This window comes from Melopsittacus undulatus, chromosome 17 (assembly GCF_012275295.1).
Source record: "Melopsittacus undulatus isolate bMelUnd1 chromosome 17, bMelUnd1.mat.Z, whole genome shotgun sequence".
NCBI lineage: Eukaryota > Metazoa > Chordata > Aves > Psittaciformes > Psittaculidae > Melopsittacus > Melopsittacus undulatus.
This window is the reverse complement of record NC_047543.1, coordinates 1,339,313-1,358,878: the sequence shown is the minus strand read 5'-3', so window position 1 is coordinate 1,358,878 and position 19,566 is coordinate 1,339,313. Positions and strand designations below refer to the sequence as shown.

Below are 19,566 nucleotides of genomic sequence, written 5' to 3'. Positions count from 1 at the left end.
GACTTTACATTCAGTCCAAAATAGCCTTTTCTTTTTTTTTTTATTTTCTTTTTCTTTCTTTTTTTTTTTTTTTAGGAAGATGAGACATTATGCTCATTGTTTCCCCTACATGCACTAATGGTTCCTTGCTGTTAACTTATTGCTAGGCCTGTTTCATTCTAACATCTTAGTATTTTTGTTAGTTTACATGTGAAATGCATCACCCAGTCTGTGCTTGAGCTCATTTTATTTGATGGATTTTCTTTTCTTTTTTTTTGTTTTACTAACCTCACTGTTTTTTCAGTTTAATATTGGCTGCATGCTAGTTTATATATATATATATACATATATAAAAACCCAATCAAGTCTAGCCTGGATTTTGCTCTGATTGTGTTTTGGTTTCTAGTGGTGGGGCAGTCTTGCACTTACAACTTACTCAGTATTCTCAAAGCCTGACACACAAACAAAATGACTAAACACACGTAGATTTTCTTTACAAAAGAAAACATCAATCTTTAAGTGGTGCTGTCTAGGTGATGGAGCTGATTGTATCAATAGCTGGATTTTCTGCTTTTTCCTGTCAATTTTTATTGGTACACTTGATTTCCTCCCACATTGCTTTTTTGTTTCAGTTGATTTTTCCCTTGATGTTAAATGTGATGCACAAAAGTTGCCCAGCACACCATCAGAAAGTGACCCTCCCAACCCCAGCCCCTGGAACAATTCTAGCCGGCAGTTTTTGACATTTGTCTTTCCCTTTTCTTGGGCATTTAGTGCCTTTTCAGTAGCATTTTTTTGCATGCATATATATGTAGAAAAATCTCTTGCTCATCACATGTTTAAATGTCAGTGGGAAGGGAAGAATTTATTATTGGAATATTTTTGGTTTGTTTTCTCTGTTCTGTCTGTCAGGATAATATTGGACACCGCTTACTCCAGAAACATGGCTGGAAGCTGGGCCAAGGATTGGGGAAGTCGCTGCAGGGTAAGTCAGTCGCTTGTGTCTGAAACATTCAACACCAGCTCCAGTCTTTAACAAAATTATTTCTGCTTTTTGTTCCTACATTAGATTTTTTTCCCCCCTTTCCATTATTAATATATCCAAATAAGTGCGTTGTTGAGTCTCATTTTTAGCAATGTGCAAGTGGAAGCTGCTGCCTCACTTGTTGGCACAGGTTAGACATGATGTGTGTGTCGTGTACGCTTGAGAATCACCGTGTTTGGCATTTCTGGGGAGAGCTGGATTAACTGCCTGCTCACTAACAGGTAGTGGTGCAGTTTCTAAACCTATAATGATACTCTGCTGGCTGGATGCTTTGATATTAAAAGAATTAAGAATACAATCTAGTTACAGCGGTCTCTCTGCATGTTTCACGGCGGTGTCAGAAGCCGTTGGAAGGTGAGTGAAAGGGCCCATGGAAGACTGAAGGTGGTGGCAGAGCTTTCCTGGATGGGAGAGGCTCATTCCTAGCTTCTTCTCCCAAGGCTTTCGTGGTTTGACTTATTTCTGTCAGGGATTTAGCGGATCTTGAGGCGCGGTAGTGCTGGTTGAGCCATTGCACCGAGTTCTTCTGTCTTGAGCCTCAAGTCTTCCCATGCCACTAAATCCCAGGATTTAATTTGAGCCAGTGCTGCCCGCAGCTCCTGTGGGTGGCTCCAGCCGTTCCCCTGGCCAGTGGCTCTTGCTCTGCAGTGTTCCTAGCCGGGATGGACGCATGCAACCATGTTGTGTTGAGGAAAAACTGATGGTAGTGCTTCCTGTCAGTTGCTCCTTCAGAACTGCCAGTGTATAGAGCCTGTGCTGCTGTGAGTAAGGTGCTCAGCACTTAGACTGGCACAAGGATCTGCCCAGGTGGTTTCTGTAGAAACCTCTTGCAGTGATTGAAACTCAAGAGCACCTGAATTCCTCAGAGTAACTTACTCGTGTTCCCGTACCCTTAGTCTGAAGACCTGGGAGCTCGTAATTGGACTTCCATGCCCCTACAGTGAGCCCATTAGAGATAAGTATTTCTGTGCTCTGGAGGCCTGTCGAGAGGTAACAAGTCCTCTGGACTCTGGGAATGCTGATTAATCCCTTGGACTGAGGCACTCTAACTCCTCAGACAGGACTGCCTTGGTGGTTAATGCTTCCTGCTTCCTCTAACACGGTTTCGTGTGAAATCCTCTGGTGAATGCATGGCACTCTTGCAGTCTTCTTGTGTCCCGTGCTGGTGCCAATGCTCAGGATGTGGTTGTAGCTATCGTCTCTTGGGCTTCTGCTTTGGCATGGCATTCACTGGATGTGTAACTTGGTCTATTTTCTCTTCTGGGTGCCCCGTATTGCACTGTACATCACCAGTGTGGAAACACGGAGACATTGAAAGAAGCTCAAGCCTTCTCCCAGCCCCAGATGGACTCAAAAGCACAGCCCCATGGGGCCCTGTGCTGTGTGGTGTGGCAGGCACAACGTGACGAAGCGAACAGCCCATTACTGCAGTCTGGAGCTTAGGGTAGCATCGCTGTGTTGTGGGGATGAGAGCCAGGGCTGCCCATGGACTTAGTCAGGCATTTGCATTTGGTACTTGTCCAGATTCAGATCTTCCCACTGTGCATTTTTGTACCGTATCTCTTCTGTATTATTGACACTCTGGTGATTTGAACTGCCTGGAAGCTCCAGGCAAATCATGGGTATGGGCTGTGAGGGTTTTTCTGCACCTCCTGCATCACAATAGAAGTGCAGGAGTCAACCTGTCTAGTTTAACCCATCCAACAGACAAACTAACAGCATCTCTGGCAGATGATGTGGAGTTCTGCTCCACATCAAGTTAGTTCTGAGCAGCTAGAACTTGTGGCACTGATGATGATCATGTTGGGAATTCTTAATTCATTATCCAGTGACCTTTTTAAATGACTCTTGGATCATCCCAAAATCTAAATACAAACTGTCAGGAAGGAAATATTTGCATCCAACTTTAATCTTATTCTAGGAGTTTGAAGAGTTCAGGTCACTTGATGTGCTCCGAGAATGGAAGAGCAAAGCAAAAAGGTTCCTCCCCTCTTCCAGGCCTTCTTCTTGCTCAGGAAAGATGAGAAGAGCTTTCTAAAGAGCTGTAAGAAGAGCAGATGAGGAGTGTCTCAGTTGTTAACTCATTCCGTGCTGTGCTTGAGCCTAAGATGTTCAAGAGCTTCTGGTTTAGACGTGCAACTTCTACATGAAGTAGAACCGCTCCAGGTAGTCCCTGGATATGGGATCTGACCTCCTACCGGAGGCCCTTGCAAAAACCCTCAGAAACCTAGATTTTGGGTTACATGTATGGAATTGATACTGCAGTCATCTTTGTTCCATGCAGTTGGCTTTTAATTTCAAAGGAAGTTGATGAGTTCAGTGTGCTTGTTCTGAGCTGGAGCTTTTCATTCTGCATGTTCATCTGAACTAAGGCTCCCTCTTCAGTTTTGGTGAATCTGAGTTATTTTACATTATCCTTGCTGGTCAGAAATAATTATTTCTTCTAGTAAGGCCATTATGTTGCTCAAGAACTTGACACTGCAGGGACTGCACTGTTGTAGCTTCCTTCATGTTAACTGCCCACGGTGGGTGTAAACCAGTGGTGAGAGTGCTGAACTGTTTCTCTGGAGCTGGAATAGCCTCAAATTCATACTTGCTAATTGCTGGTGGTAAAAATCTGCTGTTGTGGTGCAGAGATTCACCAAAGGCTGGCTCCTTTGCAGAACCACAGAAGCAGAGTCATTTAGAAGCTGCCTTGTGCTGTAACTCCTGGTTAGGCCATCGAGCTGATGGAAGAGCTGAGCCAGTTGGAGCAGGAAGCCCATAATCCATGTCTGTAATGACACAGCTGTACTCTAACACATGGGCATCTTCTGCTTTGGTTTTACTGTGTATTGAGCAGAGGATCAGACAGGGATACTGCTGTTGTCTGACCATGCAAGGGCTAGAATAGTGGGTCAGAGCAGCTCACCGTGAGTTCAGCAGAGTCCTTCCTCTGCTCATCTCTTCTCTTGATGGTTTTCACATTTTTTCCCCACAAACAACATGTGTTACATTTAGAGCTGATGCTTCAGCTTGCTCAAAGCCAGTGAGCATGAAAGAGCAGGGGAGAGGGTGGCCAGTTGACAGGGATCTCTTATAATCTGGAAAGCTTGACTTGGGGAACTGCTTCTCCAATTAAACTGAGTGATGGTTGTGCTCTACCAAGTGAGAAGAGGGTGGTTGTAGAGGGGAACACCTCGAAGAGGGAATCTAGGATTCTGTGATGTACTGAAAAATGAAACCCAGCAAAAGCTGTGGTTAAACTCACTCTTTCCTAGATTTGCCTTTCCTAGATTCTCTCTTAAGGAAATGCTCTGGACTGCAACCCTGAACCTCAAAACATTGCTCCAACCCCACCCAGAAAGCAGCTGTGTTCGGTTTGCCTGTACCGCAGAGTGTGTGTAGTGTGTGATTAATCTGATGGGTTTAAAAGCATTGATTTAATTCATGTTCCCACAATATTCCCAAGGCTGGGATTATTCTGGTCTATTGTGGTAGCTCTGAAAGGTGAATCAGAACGTAGTATTTTGCTGTGGCAACAGATGACATGGTTTTGTCACGGCATAGCTACTCTTAAGTATTTATGTTGTTGAACCAAGTAGTTTAGATAATAACAGGGTTTAGTGTAGAACTGGAACTGAGCCTTGGAACTTCATGTGTGAAGTTGCTCCTCAGCTGCCTGGAGGGGACTAAGGCTGTTGTTCCTATTGACCAAGGTGTGCAGCAGGCTCATGATGTAAGTGGTACTGGTGACACAGAGCAGCAGTTACAGGTGTGTGGAACAGAACCGTGGGGTTATTTTATCCTTGCATAAGCATAGAAATGATCTAGCAAGGTATACCAGGTCAGGTCTATCAAACCTGATAGAGGAACTGAATCCAAGCACTTTCTATCTAACTGTAGTTTTTGTTGTCTGGTTTTCAGTTAACACAAGTGGGTTCTGCTCTGCCTTGCAAATGCTGTGGTGATAAATGGAGTTACCACTGCCCCCCCTCGGTTCCACCACAGCACAGTTCTCACTTGGCACGTTCTTCACGAAATCTGTTGGAACAAGCTCTTGTTTTCCTGACACACGAAGGATGAGGAGAGGGAAAGGACAGATCTGTCTGAAGGAGGACATGCAGAAGGAGCCTGTGGTGAAGGCAGGGACCAGCCCTTCCCTGGCGGCCTCTGTGGGAGCTCCAGCCCAGCGGGAGTCCCTGTTCCAGGGCTGTGGTTGTCCAGGCTGTGTTTGCTGGATGCTGGGTTTGTTGCATGTGTGGGGAGCTTTGAGCCCTCCAGCAACTGAGATAGGCACAAATGTGATCGCCTGGCAGCTGTGGCTCAGAGCAATAAGCTCAGGGCTTGAATTGCAGGGGGCTGGAATCCTGGCTCTGTCACCAGTTCACCAAATGGCTCGTAACTAATATATTAATATATTTTTCCATCTGTTGAACCCTCTGATCTCACAAAAGCAGACAGAGTAGATGTTTGTCAGGCCTTGAGAACGTGAACAATGAGCATCTGAGAGAAATACCACAAGGAGATGAGGAATGTCACAGTGCTTTCTGGGCTTCGAAGCTTTGTGATACATACAAGAAAATATGGAAGAGAAAGATAAAAATGTGTAACAGTGCTTTTATTCATTACATGTAGATGATTTGGCAGCCTTACCCAGGCCATAGATCACACGATGTAATCTTGTATCTTAACATGTCCTCACAGGAACCTGAGTTCTGGTGTAGACTTAACTTTTCCATGCTTGTTTGCAACATAAATCATTGCAATAGTTTTAAGCCCAATATTTTCATGTGAAGCTAGCTTTGAGAAGCTGGGGTAATGTGGCTTTGAAAGCCTGCTGTCATCACCCACATCTTCATTACCATGTCAAGACCACAGACGAAGGTTTGCTTTCAAATGTGCAAGATCCTTCCTTTGATTATGGGTGTTATGTTGTGGGTTACTTGAGTGCATGTAGCCAGTGAGATCATTGTTCTCTCTGTGACAGAGATGGTCTTTTCTTGGCTTTGTTGCCCTGTGTTCACATGGTGTTAAAGTAACCTTGTTAAGCTGAAGGCTGAGTGTGTGAGAGGTGTGTAGTCCCAGCCATGCCCAGCCTGTCCCCCCCCTCGCAGCGGGGCCCTAGGTCAGACAGGACTCTGCAGCCCTTTCCACTTTCACAGAGAACTAATACTCTCACCCTGGGTTTGTCTGTCGAAGAAGCTTTGAGCTCCTGTCTGGAGTTTTCCATGTGATTGGGGTGTTTGCAAGTTGTCGTTCAGTTGTCCTTTCTCTCCTGCTTAGTAAGGCTGAAGTCCCCAGTGCAGTTCTTGTGTACTTGAACACGAGTTTCTGCTCACTGGGGCTTTGTTTGTTGCTGTGGGCGACAGACGCTTCAGGCTTCCTTTGAATCTCTTGATTGTTTGTGACCCCTTCCAGAAGCCTGATATAAACGGGATGAGCTCACAAGTCTCATTCCCAAAGGGGACCGGGATAAAAGGTTGCCCTTGTTTTGTTTGCTGCTTGCAGCCGTCAGGACGAGCTCAAAACGCAGTGTGGGGTTTAGACAGCAAGGAGCACCACAGAGTGTGCCAGGGCTTGTCACCAGTGAAGATCCGTGATTTCCTCATCTCCTGCCTTTTGGTGTGCTGAATGAGGAGTTCGCGTTTTCACTGTGATGGCTCATGGGCTGTCATAGAATCAACAAGGTTGGAAAACACCTGTAAGTTCATGGAGTCCAACCATTAACCTAGCACTGCCAAGGCCACCACTAACCCATGTTCCCAAGCACATCTCCACATCTTCTAAATGCCTTCAGGAACGGTGACTCCACCATGTCCCAGGGCAGCTTATTCCAGTGCTTGACAGCCCTAAACCTCCCCTGGCACAAAGTGAGGCTGTTTCCTCTTGTGGTTTTGTTATAGGTTGTAGCAGATAGTGAATAAAAATCCTCAGACCTCAGTGCGATTGTGTCCCAAGACTCTCAGTTCTCCTCCAATGAAGAACGTCATATCAGTTGTCCTAAAGGAATATATCCTACAAAGTTTGTATCTGAGAGGAATTTTAATGAAGATGTCAACCTAGTGAGCAGGACTTGGGCTGTTCTTTCCTCTCTCTGGTGCTCACATGCTGTACCTGAGTGATACACTGAAATACAGTTAATTGAATGACATTAACTCATTGGGGGGACATCTTCCTTCAGTGGGAGCACCCTGTTCTTTGTCATTAGTCAGCCCTTCAGAAGCAGCTTGTACCTAGTATTGATGGAGGGAGGGAGGGAGCAGCTCTTCTCAATCTGCAAATTGCTGTGAAAACTGTTTTCTGCTTTGCCTGTTTAAAACAAAACCTCTGCTCTCGTGCTGAGAACACCAGCGTTCCTGGAGGGGCTCAGATGGCAGCTCCATCTGGTGCTTCATTCCCTTTGGAAGAGCAGAGCAGCAGCATCCCTGTGTCCAGAGTGGGAGCACACATCCTGCAGCTGAACAGTGATAATGCTCCCGTACAGTACGCCCCGGGGGCTGGGACTGACACCTCAGAGCAGTGGGATTAACTCTTTTCCCAGTATCTGTTAATTTGTAGCACTGTTGGCAAAGGATTTGCTCAGATCCTTTGTTTGCAGATAGAAAGGAGTGAATTAGGAGAAGCCTCCTCCCTGACCAGATCCCCTCTGGAAGGGGCTCTAAGGAGTGGGGTGACTGTTGCAGCATATTTTGGGGGTGAGCACTTTTTCACAAGCTGGATGCAAGTTTTCCCCAGCTCTTTGGGAAGAGGAAAGCAACACAAATGAATCTGCTCAGTTTTGAACTCTCATTCCATGTCTGAATTAAGTTAAGCTGAATTTACTTGAAGAGCTTGGATTTTCGAAGCTGTGACTCTTGTGTAAGCTGTCGGTTTTCACATCCCATTGGAGGTTTGTGCTTTGTCCTCTCCACAGAGGTTTTTCCCCTTATGTGGAACAGCCTTCTCCGTTCTGGGGTTTGTAGCCTATGTGGTTCTGTGAACGAGAGTTGTAATCTGCTTTTTTTGCTCTAGAAGAAGTTGTCTGGGGCATGGGCTGATGGACACAGCTTTATGTGGTCTGTGTGATTACCATGGGGGTTTCGTTGTCTATGGGGCAGCACTTGCATCCCTGCACAGCGGTGTGAGATATGGGAATTCTTGCCTTGCCTTGGAAGCTCTCCTTCCCTTCAGAGCGTGTTGGTGTACCTGAACAAGTCAGCAGAACCCTAAAGCTGGGAGTCCCCCAGCACCTGAGCCCCGTGTTTCCATGCTGGTGAAGACCCCCCTGTCCCACGCAGTAGCTCTGGAGTAAATCTGCTCGAGGAAGTCCTTTAAAGGAGCACGTAAAAAGCTTAACTTGAAACATCCTTTTCCCCTTTGGTTGTTGTCCATCTCCCTGGCAGCCAGTGGGGCAGCGCAGAGCCCATTCCCTTCCTGCAGTGGCTTTCCTGGGACATGGAGGGAGTTGGTTTCGGTGGTGGGACCGGTGCTGCTGCCCTGGGCCATGTTCTGTGCTCTGAGGTGGTTTGTTCATAACAAAATGATGGTTAAGTTGAAAAAAACTGTTGCTTTTCCCATTGAATATTCTCCTCCTGCCTGAAAACACAGCTCCTTTTGACCTAAAGTATTTGTAATTGCCTTAAGATTCTGTTTTGTCTCCTTTTTAAACTGCCTGCTTAAATGTGCCTCTGAAATCGAGCCGTCACCAGCAGCTCAACCTCCTCCAACACCCAGAGCTTCCAGGTTGCAGCTCTGGAATCAAGTCACCACGGCTCAAAATCACTCCCTGGTTCCACAGGGCGAAGCACGGTGATGGGGTGGAGGGTGAGGAAGAAGCCTTGTGTTGTTATTGATTATCTTTTTAACCCATCCTACCTGCAAACGGCCTATTTCTGCCCCTGATGGTTTCTGCCTAACAAATGGTGTTTCTTTTTTACAGCGTTATGATCCTGGACTTGTTGTGGTGATGGTAAACTTAGCAGTGGTAATTTTTTATTTTCAGACTGAATTACTCCTTTTGTCATCAGTGCACCAATATGTTAGGCTTACTTTCTCTGTTGTAGCCATCATCCTTCTGCTTGGTCTTTCATTTTCCTTTCCTTTCCTTTCTTTATGCACACTTGTCTGATCCTTGTTCATTAAAAGGGTATTGCTAAGAAGGGATGTTTCTGTTTGTGTTAGAACTGCCAAAATCAGTTTAAACATAAATTTCTAATACTGTCCAAACGTGATTTCCCCCCCCCCACCATGATGGGCACTAGCACTTGCTACTGCAATTTCCAACCAGATTTGTCAAATCAAACCAAAACAACCCAAAAAGAAAACTTTGACTGCCTTAGAAGGCAAAAGTACTGATGCTTTGCTTGTGCACAGGGGTTTACCAGGGCAATGAGGCTGCTTCCAAACATCTCAATTGCTGGAGAAATAACCAAAAAGAGACCCAAACCAAAAAGACAAAAGCTTGGCTAAAAACCTGACTGTGTTGCTGGTGCTTGCACCAGCCCTTCCATTTGGGTTCCCACTTCCCAGTAAATCCCTGGCTGAGACGTTATGAAAGTGATACTGCACTTAGGAAGTCATTTTTATAACCTGTCTTTAATTTGGTCCTTTTGCTAAAAATTGCAGTCACTGCTTGATTTATTATACCATTGGGCAGAAGAGAAACCTCCTCAATCCGAGAACATGGCAAAGAGCCGAGCGCAAGCTCCAGTCAGACTTGATCTTGGATCAGGTTGTGGCCCTGGTGGCTCTGCCAGTCACATTCCTGGTTGTACCAGCAAAAGCTTAAAGCCGTTGATTAAATTGACTTGTTTCGGATAGAAAACCACAAGTCTCTGGACTTGAAGAGTTCAAAAGACCCAAATCTGAGCAGGTTCCTTCTGGGGTCTTCACTCTCTGGAGGAGCCAGAGCCATGCTGGAGCTAGAGATACATTGGAGAAGAGTGAAGTTGATGTTTGATGCCTCTCCGGCTTCTCAGAGCAGTCTCAAAGACTTGAACCTGCTGTGCATGTGGCTCTAGGGACTATTTTTGGCACAAATAAAACCTGTTAATCTTTTTAGCCCAAAGGTATAATATCTGTGTATGTGTGTATAACAAACCAGTTGTTTACACCAAACCAAGAGCAATGATAAGGGCAGTAAACGTTCTGTTTTCTCACTCAAGGTATGCTCCAGAGAAGGTAAGTACTTGTTCTGTGGGCTTACATCACAACCCAGCGCCAGTTGTGATGTAAAAAGAAAGATAAGAACTGAAACCAAAACAAACCCCAAAAGCTGTGGTAGTAAAGTGCTTGTCTGCCCCATTTTGCTTTGTTTGGCTGGTTATGAGTGGATTAAAGATATGTTTTATTTAAAAAACAAAAATAAATCTCCAGCATAGTTTGATTAGTTCAAAGTCAATTTTCTTCGCAACTGGTCCTTTTCACAGCTTACAGGGGAGCAGTGGGCTCAGGAGCAGCTCTGCAGAGCAGGGCAAGCAGGGCCTGGCCTACATGGCCAGTGGGCCTTGGGGCTGGAGGAAGTTTGGCTTCTGAGCCACGCTTCTCAGTCAGCTTCCCTGACTCACGGGGAGGGATAAAGCTGGTGGGAGAGAGGCTTCCACATCCTGGATGGGAAAGTTCTGGTCAGTTATGAACAGGGGGAGAGCAGGAAAAGGTATTCAATAGCTTTTTTGCTCCTATCAGCAGATGAGTACTCATTGCCTGATGTGGAAGCATTGAGGGGAAGGTACATTGCTCAAGTCCTGCCCTAGGACTCGTCACAGCTGAACATTGACCACACCAGTAATTTATATGAGCAGTTAATGTTCAGAAAATACCATTGATCAGTACTTGGGGTGCATCTCACTCTTAACTGGTTTGGAGCTAAGAAGCAGTTTGGCTGTAAGCTGTGAGAATGGCTTGTGTTTGGTTCACTGTAGCTTTCTGGTCTCTGCACTCCAAGGCAAGATCTCTAACCACCCAAACCCAATGTCTAAAGAGAGCTGCAGTGACAGAGCAGCCACTGACCACCTCTCTGTGTGTTCCTCTTCCAGGGAGGACAGATCCCATTCCTATCGTTGTCAAGTATGATGTCATGGGCATGGGGCGGATGGAAATGGAGGTAAGTCACCCAGCTCCTGCCATGTCACCCAGCTTTCTTGCCTGGCTCTCAGGGCTAGGGAAGGAATCTAAAAGTGGGGATTTGTGCATCACCGGTAAAGAAAAATTCACTCTTAAATTAACACAGTAACAAACACTTGTCCTAAAACACATCCTCTGTTTACTTGTGGGTACCCAGGTTCTGAGTCTGGCACTCCTGGGCTTTGGAATTCCCCTCTGTAAAGCTGAGGCTGCTTCTGGCAGTGCATGGGCTGCCAGGAGCATCCACCCCACAGGTGGATAAACCGCTTCCCATGTGGGTTCCGCTGTGGGATGGCATGACAGGGAAAGTGAAGCAGCACAGGCAAAGATCCTGTTTCAGACCTCATCTTCTTGAAGTTGCCCACCCAGGCAGTGTCAGCTCTGCTCAGTGCTCCTGGGACAAATCACAGCTTCTCATTTGTTTTTAAGCTTGATTACGCTGAAGATGCCACCGAGCGGAGGCGAGTGCTTGAGGTGGAGAAGGAGGACACCGAGGAGCTGAGGCAAAAATACAAGGTACTGACCCGGGGCATTAATGTCAGAGTTCCCATGGGCTGGCTGAGGGCATGGGCAGGCTGCAGAGGGAAGGTTTGGCCATGACATGGACCCTTCTCATCAGCACGTGGCCTGAAGCCCAGGTCCATCCTGCAGCACCCCCCCCAGCTCCTGTCAGACAGCAGCTGTCTAGTGGGAAGCACTCGTTGGTTTCAGAGTGGTTGGTTGGTGTGTGAGCTGCCTAGCATGATGCTTTAGCTCGGGTCTGCAGTGTGGTTTGTGGGGAAGTCCCTGGGTTTTGCAGTTGCCTTTTAAAAAGCAGTTGAAGGTGTGTTGCTCTCCAGGACTGTTTTGTCTCCCTGCTGCTATTCAGCCCAGGCTTTTTTCCCCTCAGGAGCTTGGTGGCAGCCACTCCCAGCTCTGCTATGTTATCATCAGTGGGCTTTAACTTCAGGCTCTTGCCTTTCTGGTTTCATCTGCGGGAAATCTCTGCCAGCCTCATTTTTTCACTGCTCTGCAGGAGTCCATTATGCAACTGCCAACTGCGGCCGCATCCTGATGAGCCATTCAGTGAGTCTCAAAGGAAACTCAGAGAACTCTACAACCAAGAAGCAAGCAAGAAATGCTCTTTAATTCCCTCCTTTTGTAGGGATCCTGAGCTTTCAGCTGGCTGTGTTTGCTTTGTTGAGCCACAGGATGCTTCCTGACAAAACCCCGGCACATGGCGCAGGAAGCTTGCTCAGCGATTCGGAGGAACTTTACATGCCATTGTTCTGGGGAGCTCACGCTGCTCTGTTTCCCTTTCTTGTCTTCCTGGGGACCTGCCTCAGGCTCAAACCTCTATGAAGCTGTGTTGATTATTTCTCAACAAGGGGCTCTGGTGGTAGATAGAGGCAGGAACCTGAAATAGATTTTCTTAGTTAGAAGGTGAACAGCTTTTTAGCACTAGAATTTTTCACATCTTTTCCCCTGTTGAAACTTTTTACATGAGTTTTGCATGATAGAAAACATGCTCAGCAGTACTTGAATGTCGCTTTGCTGAGACAGCAATATGAGGGATCAGTCATACTGCCTAGAACAAGATCTTGAAAATGGCAAGAGCTTTCATAGTAGAGCATTCTTAAATGTTCACTACCAGCCCTTGCTCATGTGAGGAAACTCCTCATAAGAAGTTTGTGTTGAAGATGGAATCTCTTAAACTCTACAGTGCTTTTTCTCACATCTTAGGCTATTTTGAATTCCAGAATTTCTCCCTATCCCAGCTGAAGTCCCTTTGCTAACTGTCCATATGGGCTGTGCTGATGGTAGCACAGCACACTTTAATGCAGCATTTGCAGCTTTGCTTTTGTGTGCATCAGATAAACCTGCCTTGGCTTGGGGTTTGCGTGGTGTTATATTAATTTTGCTGATGGGATTGTAATTGAAGAGGGGAGGGTGTGACCACTGCCAAATGAGACACCTCCTGTGCTTGGAGCTTCGGCTTGCACCTAATGGTGAATTATACAAGGAAAAAAGGTACTATCGGCAACTCTAAGCTGGTCTCCCCTCTTTTACTAACTGGCAACTCCCTGTACCTACTCCCAGTGTAACCACTCTGTTTGAGCTCAGCTTAATGGACAGCTCCTGGGAGGATTTCTCTGACTGTAAAACTACACTGGAGTGAGTTAATCTCCACGGTTTCTGTGCTGTGCTTTGCCAGCCCCAGCTCTGTGTTCTTCCCTGTTGAACTGCAGACAAACTGAGATGAAGCAGACATCTGTTAGCACTCAAAATGGAGGAGGTATCAGCATTGAAATTCAAAGAGTTTTGTACCAAAAGCAGTGATCTTGCTTGGTTTGATGAGTATTTTGCACATCTTCTGTGAGCAGGCAGCTGCCAGTTTGTTTGTGTGGGAGCTTGAGGCTTTGAACCTCACTTTTCATCTCTGACAATCGAGCAGCTCTCCTCCTGCAGCCACAGAACTGCTATCAGCACCACATGTGCTGGTACCTTAGAAGATCATCTTCCCGTTTGTTTTCCAGGAAGTTTAACAGCACGTTGTTTGTGTGTCTGAATTTTGCAGGATTATGTTGATAAAGAAAAGGCAATTGCCAAGGCACTGGAAGACCTCAGAGCAAACTTCTACTGTGAGCTCTGTGACAAGCAGTACCAAAAGCATCAAGAGTTTGACAACCACATCAACTCTTATGATCACGCTCACAAGCAGGTAAACAAGTGTTGGTAGCACAGTTCATCAGTTTGATATTCACTGCAGTGGTTTTGTTTGTGGCTAACATTTTGAATTCCCCAGTGTATCTATTTTCTGTACAGCCCCAGGAGTAGGTGTTTTATGTCACTGGTTCAGATTCTTATGGCCATCGTGTATTTAAAAACCCAACAAACACAAAAGCCAGCCCATGGTTGACATCAAGGAGCCTGATTTGAATGACCCAGCAAATTGGCTGCTGTTAAACTGGGGAGTGGAGCTGTGGGGAGGGAGGGCTTCCAGTTTGCATCAGCTTTTAATGTAGTGCAGCTTTGGTGGCTGCTGCTGATGTGCCACGTGTACCTGTTCATGGCTTCAGTCTGTGTTCTGTCAAGCTGCTGGAAACAGACTGGGAAATCATGGGCTGTGGCAAAGGAATTGTAAAAAAGGAGCACTCCCAAAGTTCTGTAACCTTTGGGAGAAGGAGGAGTCAGAATCCCCATGGAACTGGTTTTGCTCCCAAGGTAGGGAGGTACAGTGGTATCTACATGGTACTTCAGACTGCATAGTAAACACTGCAAGTTCATGTGTTAGCCTGATCTAACCGTTTGAGGCAGCTGAATGAGGTGTAAATGTACAGCAGGTAGCAGTGTTGGGCTCCTCTCAGGATGAAAACTAAGAGGAGGTTTTTGGATGTTCCTAGTGATAAATTCTAGGGATACAATCATTCAAATGCTGATAACTTCAGGCAGATGTGCTGTTGAGTACTAGATCTTGCAAAACAGCAGTGAAGCAACAGATTAAAACCAAGATTATGGCATTACAGAGTATGAGTTGGGCTTTTTCTCCCCCCATGTATGTAGTATAGAATGTGATAACTCGAAATGTTAACAGGCATTCTTCTGGCAGGACAGTTCCTGTTTGAGTACTGTGATGAACTGTGGTTTAATAGAATTAAGAGGAGAAAGTAATTCCTTTACTTCGTGCTGGGAAAAGGGGCTGCTTTGGCCAAGCTGATGTCATAGTTGTGCTACCCGATAGCAGTGAACTTCACCTGCAGCTTTCCATCAACTGGCTTGAAACTTGAGTGCAATGGCATGCATCTATTTAAGAGGTGGAAGGACTTGTTTGTGTCACATTCTTACTGGGTGGTGATGCAGTATGACTGTGTCAGCTCCTCTTTAAATCCCTTGGGTGATTAATAGGGGGACTGATGTGAGGGCTGGTTCAGCCTGGAGAAGAGAAGGCTTCTTAAGGGAAGACCTGAGAGCAGCTCCAGTATCTAAAGGGGCTGCAGGAAACCTGGAGAGGGGCTTGGGACAAGGGCCTGTAGGGACAGGCCAAGGGGAATGGCTTGAACCTGCCCAAGAGAGGGGAGACTGAGCTGAGCTCTGAGGCAGAAGCTGTTCCCTGGGAGGGTGCTGAGGCGCTGGCACAGGGTGCCCAGAGAAGCTGTGGCTGCCCCATCCCTGGCAGTGCTCAAGGCCAGGTTGGACACAGGGGCTTGGAGCAGCTGCTCCAGTGGAAGGGGTCCCTGCCCATGGCAGGGGGTAGAAACTGGGTAAGCTTTAAGGTCCCTTCCAGCCCAAACCAGGCTGGGATTCCATGAAGTTGGCAAGGTCCAGAGTTTTTCTAGCATCTAGAGATGCTGTGGAGGGAGAAACAAACCTGTGGAAAGCAACCACCCCTCATTGGTATGAAAGGAGTCATCAGCAGGAGCACAAGAAGAGTGACCTGCAAGGAAAATGTCATGGGAACACACAGGGTGGTGGTTATTTTAAAGGAACTGATGTGCTTGGATAATTTTCATCCATTGCAGTAAGTTCAGGCAGGCTTTGGAGAAAATGAGCCCTCGCACTCTCACTCTGTCACCCAGCATTAATTTATAGGCACACAGGGATTTATACAAAGCAGCAATCATGCTTCGCTTAGGGAAAAAATTGCTGGTCCAGCTTTATGCCATAAAATGTGTGTCACCCTCTTGGGTCAGTGTGCAGTGAGTGAGCTCAAAACTACCTAGAAATAGTGAAGGTGAGTTTGGTCAGTAACACCAGCCCTCCGCTGCTAGCCACTGCTGCTCAAGGAAGGCTCATTTCCAACAGTCTCTTCAAAGTAGGCTGATCAGGTTGCTCTTAGAAAGATGTTGCAGTAGCTGACCGCAGGAAACCAGTTTGGTGTATGCTATCTGCAGTGTTTTGTCTTCTCAGTGGTAATTCTTGAGGCATCGGTGCTTCCTTTTGCCTTTTCCCAGCTTGTTGGACAGGTTTCCACGGGATCATTTTTGCCTTTAAGTATTTTTAATTACACATCCCCATGCTGTGGAAGTGTTTGCCTGTTCCTTCTGCAGCTCAGTGAGCATTAGGCTGTCCCTGGAAATAGCTGTTCCATCCTCAGATCCCTTTCCACTCCCCAGTTATAAAGACACTGTCTTGTATTCCAGGAAGGAACTCAGGATTATTGCGAAACAGGGATGATAGGTAAGTGGCTTGATCCCTACCGGATAAATTTGGACCAACTTGTTAACACCAAACAATTAAAGGGGAGGTTTTATTATTATCATTTCCTGACTAACTGATTTCATGTAGCATTTGGATTTATCTGAATCGACCTCAACACCTTTCTGTCCAAAAGGCGGTATTCCTTGATTACTTTAACAGGGAAAATCATCTTCAGTTTCTCATCACAAAGTGTTGGCCTGTTGAAGTCATTGTAAACATGCTGCTGGAGGTGTGCAATGTGCCCCAGGTTTTCTTCAATGATGTTATTTCTTGGAATGAGCAGTACAGATGGGAGAACAGTGACCCTCTCTAGTCACCAAATGGTCGGTCCTACCTCAGGGAGGCCGGAGGAATGAAAGTGACTTGGGTTCATGGAGGTGGCCCTGCAAGAGAGAAAATTAACTCACCTCTTCCCTGGGAGGGTGCTGAGGCGCTGGCACAGGGTGCCCAGAGCAGCTGTGGCTGCCCCATCCCTGGCAGTGCTCAAGGCCAGGTTGGACACAGGGGCTTGGAGCAGCTGCTCCAGTGGAAGGGGTCCCTGCCAAGTAGACAGACTGGTAGCTTATGAAGGATCCTTGCCTGGGATGTTGCAGAAATCCTTACAGTTGGAATTACCTCACATCTAAGTAATGTGGTGTTTGCAACCAGCTCTTACTCTTAGTTTACTTCATCAAGAACTTATATACAGAGTCTCACAGAGCTTCACCTCTTCCCTGCTCACATCCCAGGGAAGTGTGGTCCTGTGTAAGCCTCTTCCAGGTTCACTGTGTCTTCCCAGACACTGTTCACTGTCCTCTGACTAGGACTGAAACACAGGCTTTCATGTAGCTGAATTCTCCATAGATTCTCTTTATAAAAGGACAAAGGGAAGGTATTTCCATAAAGAAGTTCTTTGGGAAAAAGGATGGAACCCAAGAACTGAGACTATGGATCTGCAGTTCTCTTCATGCCCTTATGTATTTGGAGGAATCTATTAAGGCACAATAAAATTACCAGCACAGTCCCTGCTGTGGCTGATGAGTCGTCTAAATCCAAACCCTGAACTTCCTGATTTGGGGATATTTGCACTTGCACTTTCCAGCAGCAAATGTCTTCAAGCACAGCTTGGATGTAGGAAACTGGAGAGAGAATCTCCACGGCAGTGGGTGTTACATGGGAGGCTTTTCTACCCTCAGAACACCCCGTAGTGTTTTTCTCAGCCCAGTTTTAGTTGTTGAGCTGCTTGCTTGCTGATGGTAAATGCATTTGGAGAAGAGCCCTGCTGCAGGGAGAATGCTCCATAAAATCAGTATTCAGCAGCAATTCACCAGTACTGAGTAAAGGAAAGCTTACCTCTCTTGACCCGCTGGCAGTGCTCTGATGGTAGAAATGGTGGCCTTCTTTGCTGCAAGGGCTCATGGTGGTTTGCTGTCCACCAAGACCTCCACGTGCTTCTCTGGAAAGCTGGTTTCCAGGTTGGAACTGAATGATCTTTAAGGTCCCTTCCAACTCAAACCATTCTATGACTCTGTGTGGGGCCTGGGTGCTGTGACTGATGGCATTGGGGTATCTATGTGCCATTAACACAGGATATGTTTTCCTAAGTTGAAACCAAGGTGTTGGGGAAGAAATGAAGATGAAATGAAGCTGCAGTTCTGTGCCATTTCCCCTCTGCTCTTTCCGCTTCATTTCTGAGCATGCAGAGAATGTTGATTACCAGAAATAAGCAGGGCTTGTGTTCTCACTCCTGTGAAACTGTAAAGGTTGCCATCCTTTGAGCTCTTATTTAGCTAATGGTGTAGTTCACTCCTATATGCTTTTGTGGCAGAGAATCAAGCACATGTCAAAAGTTCAGGAAGGCAGAGATGTGCTGGCGTGTAATGGAAAGTGCATTATCCTTTAATAGGGATTGGCAGAGAGACTCAGCAGCGATAGCAGGGGAGGAGCAGGCTCTGACACCCTTGTGCTGTTCCACAAGCTGTCTCCTGTCTCAAACCAACTCTGAAATCTCATGCTACATGGATCCCATAGAGTGTATCCTGCTCTCGTGAATGAAGGTTTCTCATGGAAGTCTAGGATCTTCAGGTCTAGCAAGCAGTGTAGCAGAGGGCTTTATTCTGAGAATAACACTTTGTTCTGCAGTTTTAGGCAAAGAATGCCTCTTGAATTGGCCTCAGTTCAGTGAAACTGCATGACTTTGTCAACTTGGGCATAGGAAATCCCTTTATCAGAACCAAGAAAGCCATGCACTCCAGCTGGGTACCAGGCAGGTCTTCACACCATCCCACCAGCAAAACCTCCGGCCCGGTTGCCACACCATGTGCTGAGGGGTTCCTTGTTACAACAGCTCCTGGATCCTCATTGTTCCCTTTTCATTTCACCCCTTTCATGTGTCCTTGATGGGCTCTCTCTGGAGCTCTTCACTGCTGCCTGAGTGCAGCTCATTGACACCAGTTTGAAGGGAATCATAAGGTGGTGGTGGTGTTTGCCAGTTTGGCCACTCCTGAGCTATGTGGTGACTGGGAGATGATCCAGGATCCTTGTCTGTGGGCACTGATGTGGCCCTTAGAGCTGAAGTAGTAACCCAGCAGACTAGGATTTCTTGGCTTCATGGTCACTCTCATCCTACGGGTTGGAAATGTGTTGCTGCTTCCTCAGAAGATGCACAGCCTATGAAGAAAAAAGCTTCCTAATGTGGAAGTCCTCTGGTAACAACAGGGCTGTGTGTTTGATTTAATACAGGTTGGTGGCTTTAATCCTCTTGCAGAAATGATAGCTTTGCTGAGCACTGTGGGAAGACCTAAAAAGGCTGCTTTCACCCTCAGATGGGTTCCCAGGGCTCCTCTTCCTGAGTTAGTGAGAAGCCCTCTGAGGATGATACAGTGGCTACATGAAACCCTTGGCTAAATGTCTTTGCTGGGGGGAGGAGGAGCACCCACACATGTGGTGTGGTCCAAAAAGTAATTTAGAGATTTTGGAGGATTAAAATCACCAACTTTTGCCTAAGGATTAGATGTAAGTTTCTTTAGTGTAAACTGAGCTTAAATATCAATTCACTTGAAATAGCTTTGTGGGAAGGCTGAGCCCTGGAGTAGAGCAAAAAGCATTTCAGTGCTTCCACACGCTGCTTTTACTGCCATGAAATTGTACTTATGGCTTTTAACTGCTTCACCCCAGTTAGGTTTGGGGTATAGGGTGGGCATAGCTGTGCTTACCTGGTTATCCACCATTCTCTGCATGGGTAAATGACTGGACTCAGTGATGCACTTGAAACAGTGAGTGAGGTGACAGTCACTAACATG

At 46.4% G+C, this 19,566-nt stretch overlaps 1 protein-coding gene across 5 annotated transcripts in view; it reads left to right on the top strand.

Moving 5' to 3' along the window:
• The window catches only part of GPATCH8 (G-patch domain containing 8), a 49,964-nt gene that overhangs the window by 21,247 nt on the left and 9,151 nt on the right, over positions 1 to 19,566 (top strand). For 2 of the 5 annotated variants that reach the window (XM_005141612.3, XM_034070064.1), the window contains 4 exons: positions 892 to 964; positions 11,020 to 11,087; positions 11,537 to 11,623; positions 13,665 to 13,808. In XM_005141612.3, the coding sequence (XP_005141669.2) occupies positions 892 to 964; positions 11,020 to 11,087; positions 11,537 to 11,623; positions 13,665 to 13,808 (372 nt within the window). Of the gene's footprint in view, positions 1 to 891; positions 965 to 8,790; positions 8,810 to 8,924; positions 8,970 to 11,019; positions 11,088 to 11,536; positions 11,624 to 13,664; positions 13,809 to 19,566 lie in introns of those variants that run through there. The other 3 variants (XM_034070065.1, XM_034070066.1, XM_034070067.1) reach the window with 3 other exon arrangements.